Source organism: Camelina sativa, chromosome 16, assembly GCF_030686135.1.
Source record: "Camelina sativa cultivar CO46 ecotype springtype chromosome 16, ASM3068613v1".
NCBI lineage: Eukaryota > Viridiplantae > Streptophyta > Magnoliopsida > Brassicales > Brassicaceae > Camelina > Camelina sativa.
In genome coordinates, this window is record NC_141895.1 from 20,452,387 (window position 1) to 20,471,089 (window position 18,703).

At 34.0% G+C, this 18,703-nt stretch overlaps 3 protein-coding genes across 5 annotated transcripts; all 3 read left to right on the forward strand.

Moving 5' to 3' along the window:
- Window positions 1-2,614: 2,614 nt before the first annotated feature.
- Window positions 2,615-7,117, forward strand: LOC104750904 (ubiquitin-conjugating enzyme E2 variant 1B). 3 transcript variants are annotated; one of them, XM_010472763.3, is made up of 10 exons: window positions 2,615-3,196; window positions 3,320-3,437; window positions 3,568-3,893; window positions 3,983-4,117; window positions 4,224-4,322; window positions 4,427-4,809; window positions 5,807-5,946; window positions 6,378-6,503; window positions 6,596-6,722; window positions 6,852-7,117. In XM_010472763.3, the coding sequence occupies exons 1-10, from the start codon at window positions 2,922-2,924 to the stop codon at window positions 6,908-6,910; spliced, it is 1,788 nt and encodes a 595-aa protein (XP_010471065.2). In that variant the 5' UTR covers window positions 2,615-2,921; the 3' UTR covers window positions 6,911-7,117. The 3 variants fall into 3 exon arrangements, with proteins under 3 accessions (XP_010471065.2, XP_087347326.1, XP_010471066.1); XM_087491200.1 differs by lacking the exons at window positions 5,807-5,946; window positions 6,378-6,503; window positions 6,596-6,722; window positions 6,852-7,117 and having other exon boundaries at window positions 2,618-3,196; window positions 3,565-3,893; window positions 4,427-4,994; XM_010472764.3 differs by lacking the exons at window positions 2,615-3,196; window positions 3,320-3,437; window positions 3,568-3,893; ... (1 more) ...; window positions 4,224-4,322; window positions 4,427-4,809 and adding an exon at window positions 5,348-5,617.
- A 2,549-nt stretch (window positions 7,118-9,666) lies between these two features.
- On the forward strand, window positions 9,667-11,311 carry LOC104750906 (putative peroxygenase 4). The gene is made up of 6 exons (XM_010472765.3): window positions 9,667-9,953; window positions 10,049-10,150; window positions 10,347-10,432; window positions 10,522-10,616; window positions 10,692-10,817; window positions 10,927-11,311. Exons 1-6 carry the CDS (start codon window positions 9,932-9,934, stop codon window positions 11,081-11,083), a joined length of 588 nt encoding a protein of 195 aa, XP_010471067.2. The 5' UTR covers window positions 9,667-9,931; the 3' UTR covers window positions 11,084-11,311.
- Window positions 11,312-12,894: 1,583 nt separating this feature from the next.
- LOC104753756 (putative peroxygenase 4) lies at window positions 12,895-14,405 on the forward strand. The gene is made up of 6 exons (XM_087491201.1): window positions 12,895-13,079; window positions 13,165-13,266; window positions 13,459-13,544; window positions 13,629-13,723; window positions 13,818-13,943; window positions 14,029-14,405. Exons 1-6 carry the CDS (start codon window positions 12,938-12,940, stop codon window positions 14,171-14,173), a joined length of 696 nt encoding a protein of 231 aa, XP_087347327.1. The 5' UTR covers window positions 12,895-12,937; the 3' UTR covers window positions 14,174-14,405.
- Window positions 14,406-18,703: the final 4,298 nt, after the last annotated feature.

The following is an 18,703-nucleotide window of genomic DNA, read 5'->3' on the forward strand; positions in this document are numbered from 1 at the left end:
TTAAATCTTACTCGCCGTCCTATGGGTGGCGGAGTATAGTTTATGCTCGCTCTCTGGTGAACAAAGGACTTATTACACGAGTAGGATCTGGGGTTTCCATCTCTGTATGGACTGACCCTTGGATCCCTGCTCAATCCCCAAGACCAGCATTGAGCACATGATCGCCTCCTGATCCTCTGCTTCGAGTTGCAAATTTCATTGACAGGAGTTCTAATTCTTGGGATATAGCTCAGCTTACGGCTATGTTTGTACCGGAAAATGTTGCTATAATTTCTGCCTTACCTTTGCGGCAACCGGATAAGCCGGATTTGCCGGGATGACATTTTACCAAGTGTGGTAAATATTTGGTTAAATCAGGATATCGCTTTCTCCGTCCTCAACGGACGGCTTCCTCTGGGTCGAACGTTTTTGGTCCGGATATTAGGTGCCCACCGAAACTTCGTCATTTCATGTGACAAGTTCTTTCGGGTTGTGTGGCAGTTACAACTAATCTACGGAAACGTGGGATGAGTTGTGATACCACGTGTGGTCTTTGTGCTTTCCGAAGGAGACAATTAATCATACCCTCTTTGAATGTCCACCTGCTAGACAGGTTTGGGCTATATCGCAGTTCTCGACAGCCTTGGGTGTTTTTCCATCGGCTTCAATTTTCACAAACATGGATTTTCTATTTTGGCGATTTACAAATGTTCCGACACAAGAATTTTTTCCCTAGATCCTATGGTATATATGGAAAGCGCGTAATGATAAACTCTTCAGTAATCTAGATTCCAATCCCCTAGCGATCTTGTGGCTAGCGGAGGATGAGGCAAAAGCATGGGCTTTGGCTCAAACAGAGGACATAGTGGTCCCATCGACTATTCCTATTGAGTTTGTTCCCTGGGGAAGCAGGGGTCTCGGGGTTCCTAGTTCTTTGGCGAGTTACTTTTGTTTTGTAGATGGTTCCTGGAAAGCAACAAACTGTTATGCAGGAAGAGGGTGTTCTGCACGTCGCCCTATGGTGACGTCCCCACTATGGGAGCTACCAATCTTCGCCGTAGTCTGACCCCTCTTCATACTGAGATTGAGGCTCTTGTCTGGGCCATACGATGTATGATTGGGGCGGATAACCAATTTGTTGTTTTTCTCACTGACTGCTCCGACTTATTGAAGATGGTGTCTTCGCCCTCCGAGTGGCCAGCTTTTACACCGTATTTGGAGGACATCCAGACGGATAAGGAGGAGTTTGCCTTCTTCTCATTAGTCTACGTTCCGCACTCACATAATAGTAAAGCGGATAATCTTGTGCGTCGCGTTCGCACAGTTCCGCTTTTAGTTACCTATGTTAACAATGTTCATTCGTATTTGCTTGTTTGAGCCAATCTTGTATCCTTTGTTATCAGAAAAAAAGGTTAATCTTTAAGGAACCGTTAAACAGTTCCATTTTTTTTTGTGTAATAAGGTTAGTTAATTTTTAAATCAAATTTGTGTTTATTTATAACTAAGGAGGTTGCAAAGGGTAAAAAACTTAGCATAGTCTAAATTCGAATAGTTGAATTAAACTCGCCTATATCATAATTTTGAATTCAAAAAATCAAGATGGATTTCAGGTTTAGATAAACCGGGAAGAAAAAACGAGGTTATATAACATTTTTTGTAATAGAAACTTGAATAAGTTTTTTAACTTCAGGAAAAAAACTAAAATAAGAAGTCAAAAGTACTCAAAACAATCTTATTGACTTGAATAAAGTTTTTGACTTTCCAAAAACTACTACTACTTCTAGTAAATAAGAAGACAACACGATGTTATTGTTACGTTTTCTCAATTTGATAAGTTTTTTAAACATAAAATAAAAATAAATAAGGAAAACGATGCTATTGACTTGCGTTTTTCCAATAGAACTTTAATAAGGTCATTGACTGTAAAAAAACAAACTAAATAGGAAGGCAAAAGAATGTAATTGCCGTTACGTTTTGCCCATAGGAGTAAGTTTTTTTCACTTCCAAAAACGTTGTTACGTTTCCGTTTTGATATATGATACTTAATTTTTGTTTCATTTTAAATGTCGTCTTTCATTTTTAATTTACGTTTCTTTTAATTGTATCCCTATTGCTTATTGGTTTAATACAGTGACCAATGAGAAAACATGTAAATATGTAATATATATGAAAAAAAAATCTTAAACAACAGTTACTGAAAAGAAGAGAGTAATAAATTTTTCTTATACAAAAAGTGCATATAAATACAATACAAAGAGTCTCACTTCTTCTAAGCTTATTCAAAAAACCTCAAGTATTAATTTACATTTTCTTTACACTTATCATTTTGCATAAACTATAGTTATATAATTTGGGAGAAAACAATAAACCTCAATGTGTATTTGTCGTGACAGAACACTTATCCCCGTCTTAAGCTTCTCTAGTGAAGAATGATACGACAATTAAAACATAGAAACTCTTTTATCATTCTTCCTAAGAAAAGCGTGAGACCGAGGTTGAGATCTGCCATGACAAAAGACACTTAATTAGTGGCATTTTTTGTTGTTTTCTCCACGATTAAAGTTCTGTTCGTTTCATCATTTAGCATTTCTATCTAAATAATCTATTTAAATGATACATCTAAATAATTCATTTCAATAACAAATAACCCAACAAACAAGACAAAAAAAATAGTTCATTTGAATGGTCAATCAATAATTCTACTGTTATTTTTGGATGAACCATCTTCATCCAAATGGTTCAACTATAATCATCCAAATCAATTTCAAATTTTTGCCTAAAATTTTAAAACTAATTCGGATGATCCATGTGTGAATGATTCTGTATTATGCTTTTTTTTTTTTTTTTTTGACAAAAACGAACAGGCCTAACTATAGCTTAAGCAAATGGTGAGTGCAAGGAATATGTAAATTTTGAGTTTTTTTTTTTCTTTTTCTTAAAAGATGAGATCTTTCAAGTTCGATCATAGATGCTTCCATCGTATCATCATTGGATACTCAAGACCATTCCACAATCTGGCTTATACCCAAAGCACAGAGATCGCTAGACAAGGTTTGGTTGATCCATGCTCTCACCACCCATGGCCCGAGTGGCTAGATTTGATGGGTATGCTTGTGAAAAAAGGTTACTTTGGAGAAAGCTTGATGATTTCTAAGGAATCGAATCATATTCGTACCGCTTGTCTCAATTTTGCCCGCCATCGTTTTACTCTCGTGAGGTAAATGCGATTTTAATTTCAATAAAATTTGCACACCAGGTGTTCGACGTATTGCTGTTGGTAAAATACTCTCTCTATAGGTTGAAATTGGTGAGAATTCATAAAAAGTTTGTACCTTTACAGAGACTTGTCGAGGAAAGATATCAAAGTGATTGTTGGGTGTGGATGTCCTAGCATTGACAGGAAGGTTGTGAACTCAGGAAAGCGTTTAAGAGCTTATGTGGGCATTGATGAAGGAAATGTATGATTTGCTTATTCTTCTCAGTCTCACTTTATGTTGCTTTCCTTCTTTATAGTCAGTAAGAGCTTATAGTCACTTTTGAGGTTTCACTGGAAACTTACTTAACTGAGCTTAAATATTTACTTAGTAGGTGTGTGGCTCTTGCAACTTGAGAGGGAGATGTGAAAGGGCGTATGCACAAGCACGAGAAGATGAAGGTGCTCGAACTATTGATGTCATGCGTATACTGCTAACTCACGGGCTTGATTCCATTTCTCCTGTTGTGGAGAACCGTGCCTGTCAAACCAAACTTGTTGAAGATTCTGTGAGGAAGTTGCTGAGGGAAAGTGTAGCGTATAGCTTAAAAGATGTTGAATCTGCTGAGATTGAGACAGGTCGAGATGAGCTCCAGCCAAATTCACAGGATAGTGATGAGAGAGACCCACAAAAAAGGCCAGGGGATTGGCATTGTACAGAGTAAGTAATTTTGCTGCATTTATCGATTTTGATTTGACTTATACTAATCGTTAAACTGTCTTTTGTTGTGAACCATTCTTATCTGGTAGGTGCAAGTTTTTAAATTTTGCGAAAAACATAAGATGCTTGCGGTGCGATGTTTTTTCTGAGGAAAGGCTGAAACAGTTGAAGGAAGAACAGAAAGATCATCTCCCACTGAAGAAAGGAGACTGGATATGCCAAACGTGAGGACATCTTTCACAGTTTTTTTTTCAATTTAGTGTCTAATCTGATTAACAACCATGAAAACCCGTTTAAGATTTTTTAGTTTTGTATGTTTTACTTCCACAGATGCAACTTCCTGAACTTTTCGAAAAACACAAGATGCTTAAGGTGCAAAGAGAAGCCTACAATGCGTCAAATCAATCCAGGAGAGTGGGAATGCGAGTCGTGAGTCATCCTTCCTAAAACCTTAAAAGCTAAAGGGTTTGTTGTAATCTAATAACTTTTAAAAACATTTGTTAGAAATTGATATTGTTTCTATACATCATCAGGTGCAATTACATAAATTTTAGAAGGAACTCGATATGTTTGAAGTGTGATCACAAGAGACAAAAGGCTTCAAATGTCACTCCGGATTCAAAGACAGTTGCCGATCGTCACACTCACAGCGGAGTTTCAAAGACGTGGAGTTTTGTAGAGGAAGAGAGTGGAGAACACTGCGATGGAGAAGAAGAAGAAGAAGTAGAGGATGGCTTCATGGGATTTCCAGTGGAAGGAGGGAAAAGTAATGTTTCAAGGAGTGCAGAAAAGAGAGAGCAATGGAAGTTGGAGATGATGACACAGAAGGTTAGAAGCAATGGGACAGAAGCGAAACAAGATACGAAGAAGGAAACAGAATCAAGATGTTATGATCGGAGAAGAAAGGAACTCCTTGGTAACATTAGTGATGATGATGGAGAGATGGATGATTGGTTTGTTTTAAAAGAAGATAGGTCGACGACTTAAGCTATTATCTAATTAGATTTGAAACCACATCTCTTTGTGGGTTTTTTTTCTAGTTGTAATTCAAATTCTACAATAGAATAGAAGAATCCCAAAGATGCATACATTTGCGTCCAACTTTTTTCTATCTTTTTTATTTTTTACTGATTACTGTTTTGTGTGTTTTTAGTTTACGTCCTGAAAACACAAAGTAGAGTTAGAGTTTGTTGGAAATTTCAACTGGAAAGTGAAAAGTCAAGACAGAGCAAGAACCACCACCACAGCACCACTACTACACATATACTTCTCGCTGTTATGGTTTGTTGCTATTTCTTCTAATTCAATAATGGGATATCACACGCGTCAGACCGTCTGACTCAGACGTAGACACAATTCTGAAATAATAAATTTGGGTAAATTAATAATTGATGCGTGCAGTAACATTATGTTACTGATGATTCTATAAATATTCTTGGAGTTTTAATATATTTTTGGAGTTAATAAAATTAAAAATTAAAAAAACAGACAATAGTTGGAGGTGGTGGAGAAAAAGTGAGGGTCGCAAAATAACTACCGTGCGACTACGCGCACTTGACCAACTCTCTCTCTCTTTCCTTTTTTTTTTTTTTTTTCCTTCTTCTATTAGTCTCTCTCTCTCTCTGTTTCTCTCTTCTTTCATTTCTCGAACCAAATCCTCCTCTTTTAGATACTGTTCTGTAATAAACTCAGCCAAATGGGTTCAGAGGAAGAGAAGGTCGTTGGTTAGTCTTTGAAAATCCAATTTCATTTTTTTTTTAGGTTTTATTTGGTTTTGGAATCTTGGGTTTTATTAAAGTGTTGACCTTTTCTTTTCTTTTGTTAATCTTGTTGTTGCTTCCCTATGTTTTTAAGAGTAATGATTTCGATTATACAGATTACGAGAGTCCCGGTTTTTTATTTTTTATGTGCAGTTCCGAGAAACTTTAGATTATTGGAAGAGCTTGAAAGAGGTGAGAAAGGGATTGGAGATGGGACAGTGAGCTATGGAATGGATGATGCTGATGATATTTTGATGCAATCTTGGACTGGTACCATTATTGGTCCTCATAATGTACCCCCCCCCTTTCTTTCCCCCCTTCTCTCTCTAATCTCTCTTCTTCCTTATCATAACACAACTTGTGGTGGTTTGCATTGAATATAACAATAAAGTTTCAATTTTTGAATTTTGATGCTAAAAACAAGAAAAATGTTGTTGTAACCTTAAAAGATGCAATCTTTGAGCTAGATAAACTTTCAAGTTGAGCTACTTTGTTTGTCACTATATGGTCCTTATGCTGAGATCTTAGCCTTATGTAGCATTTTTAACCATTTTTTGGGGGAATGAAGAGACACAAGTAGGGGAAAAATGAAGATTAGTATATATCTGTTTACACTTTTGTTATCTGAGAAGTGAGATTGATAAGTTTTTGTTATCAGACTATTAGTATATTTGGTTTACACTTTTGGTATATGTGAAGTGAGATTGATAAGTTTTGGTATCAGACTGCGTATGAAGGAAAGATCTTTCAGCTTAAGCTATTCTGTGGAAAGGATTATCCTGAAACTCCACCTACTGTTAGGTTCCAGACTCGTATTAACATGGCTTGTGTCAACCCTGATGATGGAGTGGTAAGCTCGAGCAAAACAACAACTTGTTTTTGTACTATGATTTTTCAGCTGCATGCATATTTTTAACTAGCTGGGTTAAACCGAACGTTCAGGTTGAACCCAGTCATTTCCCTATGCTCGCTAACTGGAGAAGAGAATACACAATGGAGGATTTACTGATTCAGCTTAAAAAGGAAATGATGTCATCGCACAACCGCAAGTTAGCTCAACCCGTGGAAGGTAACATTTCCTTTTCTTTAATGGGGGAAATTATAGCGTTGCTTCTTGTTTTGAAACATTTTTGGTTTTGCTCTGAGCAAAGAGCCCCCATTCTGTATCTATTCTAAGCCAAACCGAACGTCTCATCAGGTCACGAGGAAGGGAGGACAGACCCAAAGGGACTAGTGGTGAAATGTTGTGTGATGTGAAGGGAGGTAATGAGGAATTTGTAAGATTTTAAAAGAGACAACAATGTATATAAACAGCAATTAACGCTTTGAGATGGTCCTGCTACAGAACCTTTTCTTCCACAGGCCTAATCCTACCCATTTGATTATGTATTATATTATGTTATGTTTGAGAATATATCCACCAAAACAGGTGCCCTTATATAAATAAACCTCCACTCTCCTTCACTTTTTTGCTCTTTTACTTTTGTGTTTGGTTAAAGATCTCATCAAAAGAAGAGCCTTTGCATATAATTGATAAAGCAAAAGCTGGAGGTAAGCAAAGAAATTAACTTTTTTTATATTGGCAGATTGATGAAAAATGTTTGCTGGAAGTCATGTAATTGTAGACGCGTGCTACTACTCTTTGGTATCTTGCAGACCAAACTTTAAGCAGTGCGAGCTTAACCAATACAATACATATATCCACCACAACAGACCAAACTAATTCAAAAGTATCTTGGATTTGATTGATAGTAGAACTTGAAGTGGTTAGAGATTGAACTCGCTCTTGATATGGACGGTTTAAATAAAAAAATTATATAAAAGTGAGGCAACAAAACCGTCCTATATAATACTCGACCAACTCTTTTAACCGCCAATTTAAACCGATTCTACAAACTGTTAATCGTTTGTTGAAGTCATGTTAGGAGATTAAAGCTGTTAATTCACTCAAGAAGGTAAGACCAATAATTTTAGTCATGCCTTAATGATTCAAGGGGTATAAAAACACAAATTTGATTCTAAACAAACTTCATAAATTATTGAAATTTGAGGATTTTGAGCTTGTCAAATAAAAACATTTTCTATGTTGTGGATTAGATTGTCTTTTAAATGGTTTGAATCCATCCTTCTGGTGTATGTTACTTAATTATGGTGTTGTGATTTTTGTTTTGAAGAATAATATATAGTGTAATGATTAAAATTTGGAAATGTTCCGAGGGAATGTTGTGGTAATGTGTAGAAGCAATGACCTACACCAAATGTGAATGTGAAGAAGAGGAATTTGTATAGCGTTCTCAATTTCTCATCATCAGCCTTTGGAAAAGATGGACGAGAGATGATAATAAAAGCATAAGGAATCTGTTGCACTCATCTTTACGCAATGAACCTTTTTGTTACTTCACTCTTTCAAATGCGTGTGAATATTAATACCGTTACTTAAAGTTCTAACCATCTTTAAAAACATTTCTTGTTTAGACTAGTTTTTTATTCAAATCAAGCCTTAGGTATAAACACTTTTAGAAACCCCGTAATAATTTTGATAATGTACTTTGACAAAATAAGTAATTGTTTAGTCGTTCACATATACGCATTACTATAAGAAGAAAGGTGAAAACTTTCATGTACGCGCATTACTAGAAGAAGAAGATTGAAACTTGGAAGAAATTAAATTAGTAATGTATACATGTTTTGTCGCTTAAGGATTATCACAAATTAAAAGAAAACATCTTGAAATTGTAATCCAGATTTTTGTTATGTTTACTTTGTCTTTGATCATTTATGTGAAATTGTAATCTTTTATTGTTACATGCACAACACTATATATTGATACCCAAATTAAATCTGGTACACCTATGGATTATGACCCTTGAACTTTTAATTCTTTTAAAGACCACTACAAATTTTGGATAATTATTTAGATATAATTTAATACAATTTTGTACATATTTTCAAAGCTAATTGGACTGTGTAAGGAGCCACAATATTTTTCTTTAATTCTCAACACCATTTCACTGGATTGACCATCAGCTGATGATATAACTAGACCAAAATTGTAGTTCAATGGTTGTAATTAGTATCGCACATCAGTACATATCTCACCAGTCAGAATTCAAATTGGCGTAATAACTAATAAGTGTTACTGAAAAAGAAAAAAAAATCAACCAGTCGAACCAACAACACACCTTAAAAGAATCGGTCTACCGATCTGCGAACATGTACTTGGTCAAATGATAAAAATAGAGCACACCAAACTTGTTTAGTTTGCTAGGCGGCATCATTTGATACCAGATATTATCGTCAAAATACCTCAAAACTATTATTTGATCACATTATTGAAGTTGTCATAATCATATTTAAACTATGGATAAAACTAGCAAGTAGCATTAATGTTTTTGTAGACGCAGAGCCTTTGCTTGTCATACACACACGGTCACGCGGAGCTGATTAGCACACAAATTGTCCATTCATTGATCAAGAACCCATTGAGTTAAGTGTGTATGCGTTAAAATAAATATAGAAAGCGACTAGAATCTTTGACAAAAAAAAAAAAAAAAAAAAAAAAAGCGACTAGAAACAATAACATTACACCACGAAACACACCTGTGTGGTGGGATATACCCTTTGCCTTTAATAATTTCCATTTCTTTCTTTTGTTCTGTAATTTTAATTTCTCCTTCAAAAAAAGCCTCTTTATTGAGCCAAGAATTTAATATTTATACCCACCACCATACCTTCATTGATCTCTCCTTTGCCGTTAAGTAATGTATAACACTATTTTTGTATAACCCTCGTTCAACAGAGCTCAATGTGTTCATATGTAAATCAATTAACCTTCTCAGTATCGCACGATATATATTAAATTAAAAATTAAAAAAGCACAACTTAGAGTAATGAACTATTAATTATTTTCCGAGTAAAGAATAATGTGAATTATTAATTGAAAAAAAGAAAAAGGAAAAGGAAGTAAGTATTAAGCGTAAGTAACGTGGTGCCTGACGATTCCCACTAATTTTATCGTCTTCGTATACGATCAAAATTAAGTACGACGATGACAAATATATATACACTACATTATTGGCCGCACTAGATGGAATCGAATCTTTTAATCACATTGTTTATTATAATACCAATAACATAAAACAAAACAGTTAAAATTAAATATCTCTAAACATATAAAAGAAGCGTTTGTTTCGCCATCCTCTTTAGTCTTTTCACTATATTCAGTTACACTTTTATTTCTCTCAACAATTTATTCGTTTTCTCTCTTTCTCTCTGATCATGGCTTCCTCTATTTCCACTGGTACTTTTCTTTTGTTTTCTAACATTCATATATGTAATTAGTGATCACTCATCTGTACAATTAGATCGATCTTTAAAACACTTTTTTGGTTGTAGGAGTGAAATTTGTTCCAGAAGAAGACAATTTCTTGCAAAGACATGTCGCCTTTTTCGATAGGAACAAAGATGGTATCGTTTATCCTTCGGAAACATTTCAAGGTACGGTCTTAAAAAATGTCTTAATCATTAATCTCATAATATCTAAACCTAGATTTGTATATTAGAGAATAGCTAGAGATCTTTTGTCTTCTACATGTGTGTGTGTGGCTGTTATTAACTTATTATATATGGTCTTATCAAGATATTTTGATATATTTACTGTTTTTACTGTCTGATCTTGAAAAAACAAGAACAGGATTTAGAGCAATCGGATGTGGATATTTATTATCAGCAGTCGCTTCTGTGTTCATAAACATAGGCCTCAGCAGCAAAACTCGTCCGGTAATCTGAACATTATTGGTAAAGTTAAATTATAGTTTCATACGTTACAAAAAACAGAAAAGGAATCAAAGTTGTGTGTTTGGTTGTAGGGTAAAGGATTCTCGATCTTGTTTCCTATAGAGGTTAAGAATATTCACCTTGCCAAACATGGCAGTGACTCAGGCGTTTACGACAAAGATGGACGGTATGGTTTTACTTTGCCAAATTAATTCATACTTATTGAATTTAGGGAAATCTAAATAATTTTAAATTTTGTTAGGTTTGTGGCTTCGAAGTTCGAGGAGATATTTGCGAAGCATGCACACACACATCGCGATGCTTTGACTAACGAGGAACTTAAAGAACTCCTAAACGCAAACAAAGAACCTAATGATCGTAAAGGATCGTAAGTATCGAACCGGTTTTGTTTAATTTGGTCTCTCATACCAAAACGAACAAAAATATGATCATATGAATATCAGAATATGAATAATCTATGTGACTTAAAAATGCAGGATTGCAGCGTACACGGAGTGGAAGATATTGCATTATTTATGCAAAGACAAGAACGGATTGTTGCACAAATATACAGTGAGGGCTGCCTACGATGGCTCTCTTTTCGAAAAACTCGAGAAACAAAGATCTTCTAAAACTCCTACGAAACATCCATAAATTTTAATTAAAAAAAAGGTTATTCTGCTTGTGGCGGTCTATTTGTTTATATATAAGTTATTATTACTTTAATGTTATATGTAAATTACTATATGGTGTGCAGATATTGCAATGTGTTTGTTTTTATAAAATTATAGTTTTCGTATATAATTGATTATTTGTGTACGTACTTGTTAAGTTGTTTGTATGGTATAACAGTAAAAGTAATGTAATTCAATTTAAACACAATCATATCTCAAGTACATTTTTTTTTTTGTTCACGAAAAGTAGTAATTTAGTGATTTGAGCTCAACCTATAAAAACGTTCCAAAGTTGTAAAGGGATTTAGGTTGAAGTTTTAAAAATCTTGCGCCTGTGACATTTGTATCCAAACCAGACTGAGAAGTGCAAACAATAAAATTAGAAACGATCAAATTTAATCTGCAGTGATACCAGATCAAAGGAGTATATCTTAAGGACTTATAATAAGTCATTTTTTTATGACCACCTTTGACCATCGAGGAACCAAAACAACTCCTCGACGCAAACTAATAACCTAATGCTCGAAAAGGATGGTAAATATTGAAGAACCTCTTTGGTTTGATTCAGTTTAATTTAAAATTTTCTATACGCCAAAACCGAAAATGTGAATTTCTTCTTTTTGTTACTCTTAATTGGATTCATATTATCGATAGTTCCATACTCTTTCAAAATGACACGTTTCAAGCCACGAAAATATTATCTGTCTCCACCATGAATAGTTACATTATCGCCTATTCACCAATTTTGATCATCCCCCTTTGCCGATAAGTAAAATGTATATTACTATTTTTGTATAGACCTTTCCAAGCAGCCCCCAGTATGGTCATAGTTAAATTCAGTAACCTTTTCAGTCGTCCTTGCACGATATATTCTCTTTTTTTTGTTTAAACACGATATATGTACACTTATAATAAATTAAATGCTCATTAATACAAACACATGTAAGCATAACATAGAGTAATGAACATTAAATATATTCTCTTTTCGTAACAAAAAATGATGAGGATTATTATTGAAAATATGGATGGAAATATCAGCGAAAGCAACTTCGTGATACTTATCTACTCTTATTCGTTTAAAACCATGGAAAATTACGGACATGGTGACATACAAAAAAAGTAATCATACTATACTAACTAATTATTTTTGATAGTTTTTTGAAAACTTTGGTTTGAGAAATTTATGATTATTTTGATAAATTTAAGCAAATTTAATTTTTTTACAGAAACAATACATAAATAATTCCAAAATATTATTCTATTGATAAGAACTTTAATAATGTCAATACTCATTATATTATTAATTAAGCTACCATAGAAGAAAAAGAATAAGCCACTATAAATTTTATATTATATTCTCATGTTAAATTTTGAAATCACAATTTTAATAGTTCTTTGTTTTTAATAGTTTAAAATAAAAAATGGAAGGATTTCTAAAGTTCATCAACTAAACCATGGAAGGATACTTCAATTTCATATTTTATCATTACCAAAAAAAAATTCATATTTTATTTATTAGTATAGTTGTTTATTAAACTATTAATTAGTTTTATTTCATTATTTAGATTACATTTAACTATTTGACTACAGTTAAATAATTAATAATATACCTAGATTCTAGCAAAGCTCACAAAAAAAATCAACCAGATTTAGCTACATTTAGCCATTGCAATTTAGATATAGAGTTATTGAATGCTAGCTAGATATATAATACTGAAAATTTAGTTTAATTATATATTCATCCAGCTGGTACTATTTAGACCCTATAAATATTACTATCACATTGGCATCATATCGAATCAAACTTATTCTCATTATCATATAATAACAGAAAATGAACAGTCAAATCTGTAAATATAAAAGATGCTTGTGTTTGCCTTCTCTTTTCACTATTTTCATTTACTTGTTCTCTCAACCTGTTTTGTTTAGTTTTCTCTCTCTCTCCTCTCTGGCCATGGCTTCCTCTAATTCAAATGGTATTCTTTTTCCAACATTTATATTTGTAGTTATGTATCTTTACCATTAGATCTCTCTTACAAACGTTTTTGTGTGGTTTTGTAGAAGTGAAATTTGTTCCGGAAGAAGAAAATTTCTTGCAGAGACATGTCGCCTTCTTCGACAGAAACAAAGATGGCATCGTTTATCCATCGGAAACATTTCAAGGTAAGATCTTACAACCAAAAAAACAAAAGTGTCCTTATCATCATCAGTCTTGTTATATCTAAAACTAGATTTCTATTAGAGATCTTTTGTCTTGTGTGTGTGTGTGTGTGTGTTATGGTATTATCCGTTAATAAAGAAAAGGAAAATCTTTTATATATTTACTAATTTTATTGACAAAACAAACAAAAATAGGATTTAGAGCAATCGGATGTGGATATGCGTTGTCAACATTCGGTTCTATGTTCATAAACATGGGTCTCAGCAGGCAAACTCGTCCGGTAAATATTGTTTTATAGTTAAAATATAATCTCATACGTTACAGAAAGAAAAAGAAAAAGAATCAAAGACGTGTTTGGTTGTAGGGTAAAGGGTTCTCGTTGTCGTTTCCGATTGAGGTTAAGAATATCCACCTTGCCAAACATGGCAGCGATTCAGGCGTTTACGACAAGGATGGACGGTACGGTATCAGTTAAACTATAGTATAATGATACCTTTTGTGATGGTTACTAATACTTTTTTTTATTGTTTAATTTCTTAAAAAAATATTAAAGATTCGTGGCTTCTAAGTTCGAGGAGATATTTACGAAGCATGCTCACACACATAGCGATGCTTTGACCAAGGAGGAACTCAAAGAGCTCCTCAACGCAAACAAAGAACCAAATGATCGTAAAGGAGGGTAAGTAATTTGGTTTAATTTTATATACCCAAAAACGCGATTATATGAATGATCTTTGATAATTTATGTGGACTGACAATGGCAGGATTCTAGCGTATGCGGAGTGGAAGGTATTGTATGATTTGTGCAAAGACAAGAATGGTTTGCTGCAGAAGGAGACAGTGAGAGCCGTCTATGATGGTTCTCTTTTCGAAAAACTCGAGAAACAAAGAGCTTCTAATAAATCCTAAGATACATGCATCCATAAAGAAACGCCTATCTAAATTCATTTATGCTCGTGAATTTGTTTGTTTTTAAAAAAATAACATTATCAAATCTTTATTATTATAGTAAAATATGGTGTAAAAGATTGATCATGATGTGATTGATTTTCTATAATTGTAGTTTCTAGTGTATTTGATTAATTTGTGTTTGTGTACGTACTATATCTTATTCCAATAAAAGGATAGTATATAATTTAAATTGAAGATACAAACATACAATATCTCAACCGATGAAAACGTTCCGAAGTTACAAAAATTAAGATTCAAGTCTCTCCACTTAGGGGATTTGGGGCTTTGGCAAGAAAATTAGAAACTTGAATCTAGTGGAGAGACTTGAATGTATCTGACCAGACTTTTAGGGGCTTCGGCAAGAAAAATAAAATCAGACGCACTTAATTATGGTTTTTGTCCCAATATAATTGGGTCAATTGAACAAAAATAAAGAATTAAAGCCATCAAGATCTGTTAGTTTAGGTAGCAGGCCCAATTTAAATATCAGATATTTGAAAGGTACGTACACAAACATTATTGGCAAACACAAACTTGGAACGTGTAATGTACCTTGTGAGCAATTTTAATAAAATTGGAATGATCGATACATCCGTATATTGTACCTTCTTTTTTTTTTTGGTCAAACAAAGTTTTCATTAACTTAAGATCTCAAAAGAGATGAGTTCATACAAATAGAAATACAAAGCAGATAATGAGAAAGGTTCCATGAGTTTTCCAAGAGGGTGCTTGACCTTGATAGGCTTGCAATGCTTGAAAGATCTTTTGGGACCAAAGCGAAATCGAACATGAAGATAGACTTCTCGAATTCCTCGACCAAAAAGTGATCATAGACAGCTCGCGCAATACATGCATATTGGCTTTTAAAAAGGTGCTCCAGAAGGGAGTCACATGATGGGTAGCTCGCCAATAAGAGACTAATCAAGAACTAAGGTTCAAGAGTTGCAACAATTTTAAACTCAAGTGATATATGTAATATGGTAACAGAGCAGGTGGGTCTTCCTTCACATGAAGCCATCGGCCATGGAGGTTAAGGAATTTCACACAAAACTTCTAGTGGGTTATACACTGGAATAGTAATACATATCCAAGCTTACCATCAATAAGCGAATGGGGAAGGGGGTTGGGAGTTGGGCTTGTCCAAAGGGCATACTTGAAAAGATAAATGCAAAACTGTAACAAAGCAGGTGGGTCCTCCCTCGCATGAAGCTCTTGGCCATGGAGTTTAAGGAATTCCACACAAAGCTTGTAGCAAGAGTTACACTGAGACAATAAACCGGACCCTAAGTTCGACACATTAGGCAATTGGTGGTCGGGGTTGTGGGTTTTACAAAAGTTTTGATACAAGCTTTCAATCTGACCTTGTCAGGAATACATATCTAACCAGCCTAAGGAGCCTTCTACTTTGCTATCATGGTGTGTGCCGCCAGCCAAAATAGGGATAAAAGGTTCCAATAGATTTGGGTTCAATAAGTTACTAGAGGGTCTAAACAGCTTCCAAATCAGAGATGTATCAAAACCTATCACAAACACAATATTGGACCATTGGGGATAAGGGCTGTAAACAGCTAGATTTTGCAGGGAATGTGATAGTTTGGTTGAGGGATTGGAAGGAGGGGGGCAGTAATCGCATGGGTTATAAACGCAAAACCCTTGTCTCGATGTCGCCATCCGACCAGGTTGGAGTCTTCGGCTAGTTAGGTCGGAGATACAAAGCAGCGGGACTTGGAGTTGCAGAGCGTTAAGACCAGATCTGAAGAAGGTGGTTTGATGCGAAAGACTGAGATGCGGGATAACAGCGTCCAAAGGGACCCTCTTCACTGGGAGCCTCAAGGAGCTGGACTCGCCGAGAAGATCCATCGGCTGAGGGAAGGGGGACTGAAGCTGAAGCAATTTAGGAGCGGAGATTTGAGATCTCAGAAACCGATTGAAACAAGAGACGCAAAGACCAAGCTTAAAAGACAGATGAAACGACGAAGAAGAAGAAACGGTGTCCCAGCGACGCCGACCATCGTCGACGCCGCCGAAAATGAGAGCCTCGGGGATTGTGCCAGAGAGAGTTTGCGGCTAGGGCGAACTGTTCTTCCTTGTATGTTGTACCTTAGAATATGAAATTACACATTAAAAATAAAATAAAATAAAAGATATAATCAAGATTCAGTTAGAGAGTGAATCAAAGGAAGAATTATTCTCATTAATTAGTAAACTAATGATACATTAGTGTTATATATAAGTGTATCAAATATCTAAACCAACTTCTAATCCCGGTTATCTAATAGATATTATGCTTATTGTGGTGTCTAATCTATAGCATGTGTAATGTTACATTCTTGTAGTTCCCTTTTCATTTCAGGTGAAAACTTTTGTTTAAAGAGACAGTCCGTGATAGGGGCCAGGTGGGTGAGTTTAAACCTTTTTATTCCTCAAAATAATTAGATGCCGACAAATTATGTCTTAATCCATAACTAATCTACTTTCATATATGGCATTGATTAATTTCTTTATACACTTTTGAGGATATGTTGGTCTCCCAATATATAAAAGTTATGCTCAGATATATCGCAACAATTAAATGACTTTATAAAAGAAATAATAATAATCAGATTCTTACTTCTTACAATACAATGTAAACAGATCCCATCATTGATGCGTAAGAAGAGAAAAGTTATATACATAAAATATATATATATATATATATATATAACAATTACATTTGATCTTGCTATGAACATATCCATGTGAAAATAGACAGACTTTGAGAACAAGGAAAGTAAAACAGAGGGATATTGGTCTTGTCATTTTGTATATATAACTTTTGAATATTTTTCTGAGAAAAAAAAACTTTTGAATATTTTTGTTATGATTTTATTTATCCAGATGATCTCTAGCCTTTAAGGAAGTATTAGAGTTCAAATCTTTAATTATAGTTATAAGAGAGCTACTGATTTCAACTCTAAAAGATCTCCACAATATTTCCAATAAACATTTTCCTTTTGACACTGAGGAACGACGAGTCAACTGAATTATGTTAGTCTAAATTCAAGAAAACTATGAAGTGTGCAATACCAATTTTTATTATTATTTTCAAGAACTTGACCAATGACTTATTAGAAGTCAAGCACGAAAATACTCATCAAAATCCTTTAATTTCTGCTATATTTTTCTCGATCTCTAAAACTATACTTTTTTGGTATCTATTTTTTTTGGAAAATAATGTTAAATTATATTTAAAAAGTAAAAATATTGTTTTACAACAAGTGCATCATTGTTGAGTGTATAGAAAGTAAATTCAAAATCTAGTGTCTAGCCAAAGAAGGAGACCAGATTTGTAGTGTCTATCTCCTTTGAGACCAATTGCCAGGAGTTGGTCTCTCATGTGTTTGTCGATGCGCTGAATACTTTCTCGGTATCTAAATGGTTACCATTATTGATCTTGGAAAAACCAAAACAGATTTACTAGGTACTATGAAAGAAAGATGTTCGAAATACCAATTCAGTCTAATTCTAATCGAATCAAAATACTATTACCCCAAAAAATGCAAAAAAGAGAAGAAAAACCAAATCAAAACCTAAGATTAAACACCCCTAATTTGGAGCAAAAATGTTTAGAACTTTCTATAGACATTAAAGCTTTAAGTCATAAACTAAAACAAAAGTCTTTTACTATATTACTTTTGGTAGGCCCTGATCGTTAGTGAATGATAAAACTTGTAAGACGCCTTTTCAAACGTTATCCAGTCTTTGTTTAGCTGTTCTTTTCACTCATATCTTTTCTCTCTTCTTATGTTACGTTTTATTTTGGAAAGTAATATGACGACACCACGTAATTACCATAACTTTCTGCTCTCAATTATTATGTATCTTCTAATTAATGAGTAATGTTATTATTCAACTTCATAACTGATTCACATAGATCCCTTCTCGAGAAATTGATTGCGTTTTAGTGTTTCACTTCAGTTAGCAACGTTTTAGTATCATGACTGTAAAAGGTCAAAACACTGCATATGCATGTTTTTTTTCCTTCTGTTTTTTTTTCATTTAATATATTTTGATATACACTACACGCTTGTTGTAATTAATTTATAAAGATTAGAGGATATACACTACACGCATGTTGTAACTAATCAATTTATATGTGTAGGACTGTTGGACATACATACTTTAACATATACAACAGATATACTAGTGGATTTTTAAACAGTATTTCATACTTCAACAATAATAAAAGAAAAATCAAAAATACTATAGTCAATATGACAAATATCAATATATGCTCTATAGCCAAAGAAAAAGTCTTACACAATCGACCGTGTGGTGGTTTGAAGAAACTAAACAGAAGTAGGTCAGAGAACTGTATTATCTTATCTATTAGCTTACCGGTCCCGTAACTGAAACTTTGACGTTGGAAGCCTAGTAACCCTGTTGATCTCATTTTATAAAAATACAACCATGATTGTATAATGTATTATATATCTCGACCAGCACGCC

Coding starts and splice junctions, on each gene's coding strand:
- LOC104750904 (XM_010472763.3), top strand. CDS start 2,922: ATGAGATCTTTCAAGTTCGATCATAGATGCTTCCATCGTATCATCATT. Junction 3,894..3,982: donor GGGGATTGGCATTGTACAGA/GTAAGTAATTTT, acceptor CTTATCTGGTAG/GTGCAAGTTTTTAAATTTTG. Junction 4,118..4,223: donor GGAGACTGGATATGCCAAAC/GTGAGGACATCT, acceptor TTACTTCCACAG/ATGCAACTTCCTGAACTTTT.
- LOC104750906 (XM_010472765.3), top strand. CDS start 9,932: ATGGCTTCCTCTATTTCCACTG. Junction 10,617..10,691: donor GTTTACGACAAAGATGGACG/GTATGGTTTTAC, acceptor AAATTTTGTTAG/GTTTGTGGCTTCGAAGTTCG. Junction 10,818..10,926: donor CCTAATGATCGTAAAGGATC/GTAAGTATCGAA, acceptor TTAAAAATGCAG/GATTGCAGCGTACACGGAGT.
- LOC104753756 (XM_087491201.1), top strand. CDS start 12,938: ATGAACAGTCAAATCTGTAAATATAAAAGATGCTTGTGTTTGCCTTCT. Junction 13,267..13,458: donor TCCATCGGAAACATTTCAAG/GTAAGATCTTAC, acceptor AAACAAAAATAG/GATTTAGAGCAATCGGATGT. Junction 13,545..13,628: donor TCAGCAGGCAAACTCGTCCG/GTAAATATTGTT, acceptor GTTTGGTTGTAG/GGTAAAGGGTTCTCGTTGTC.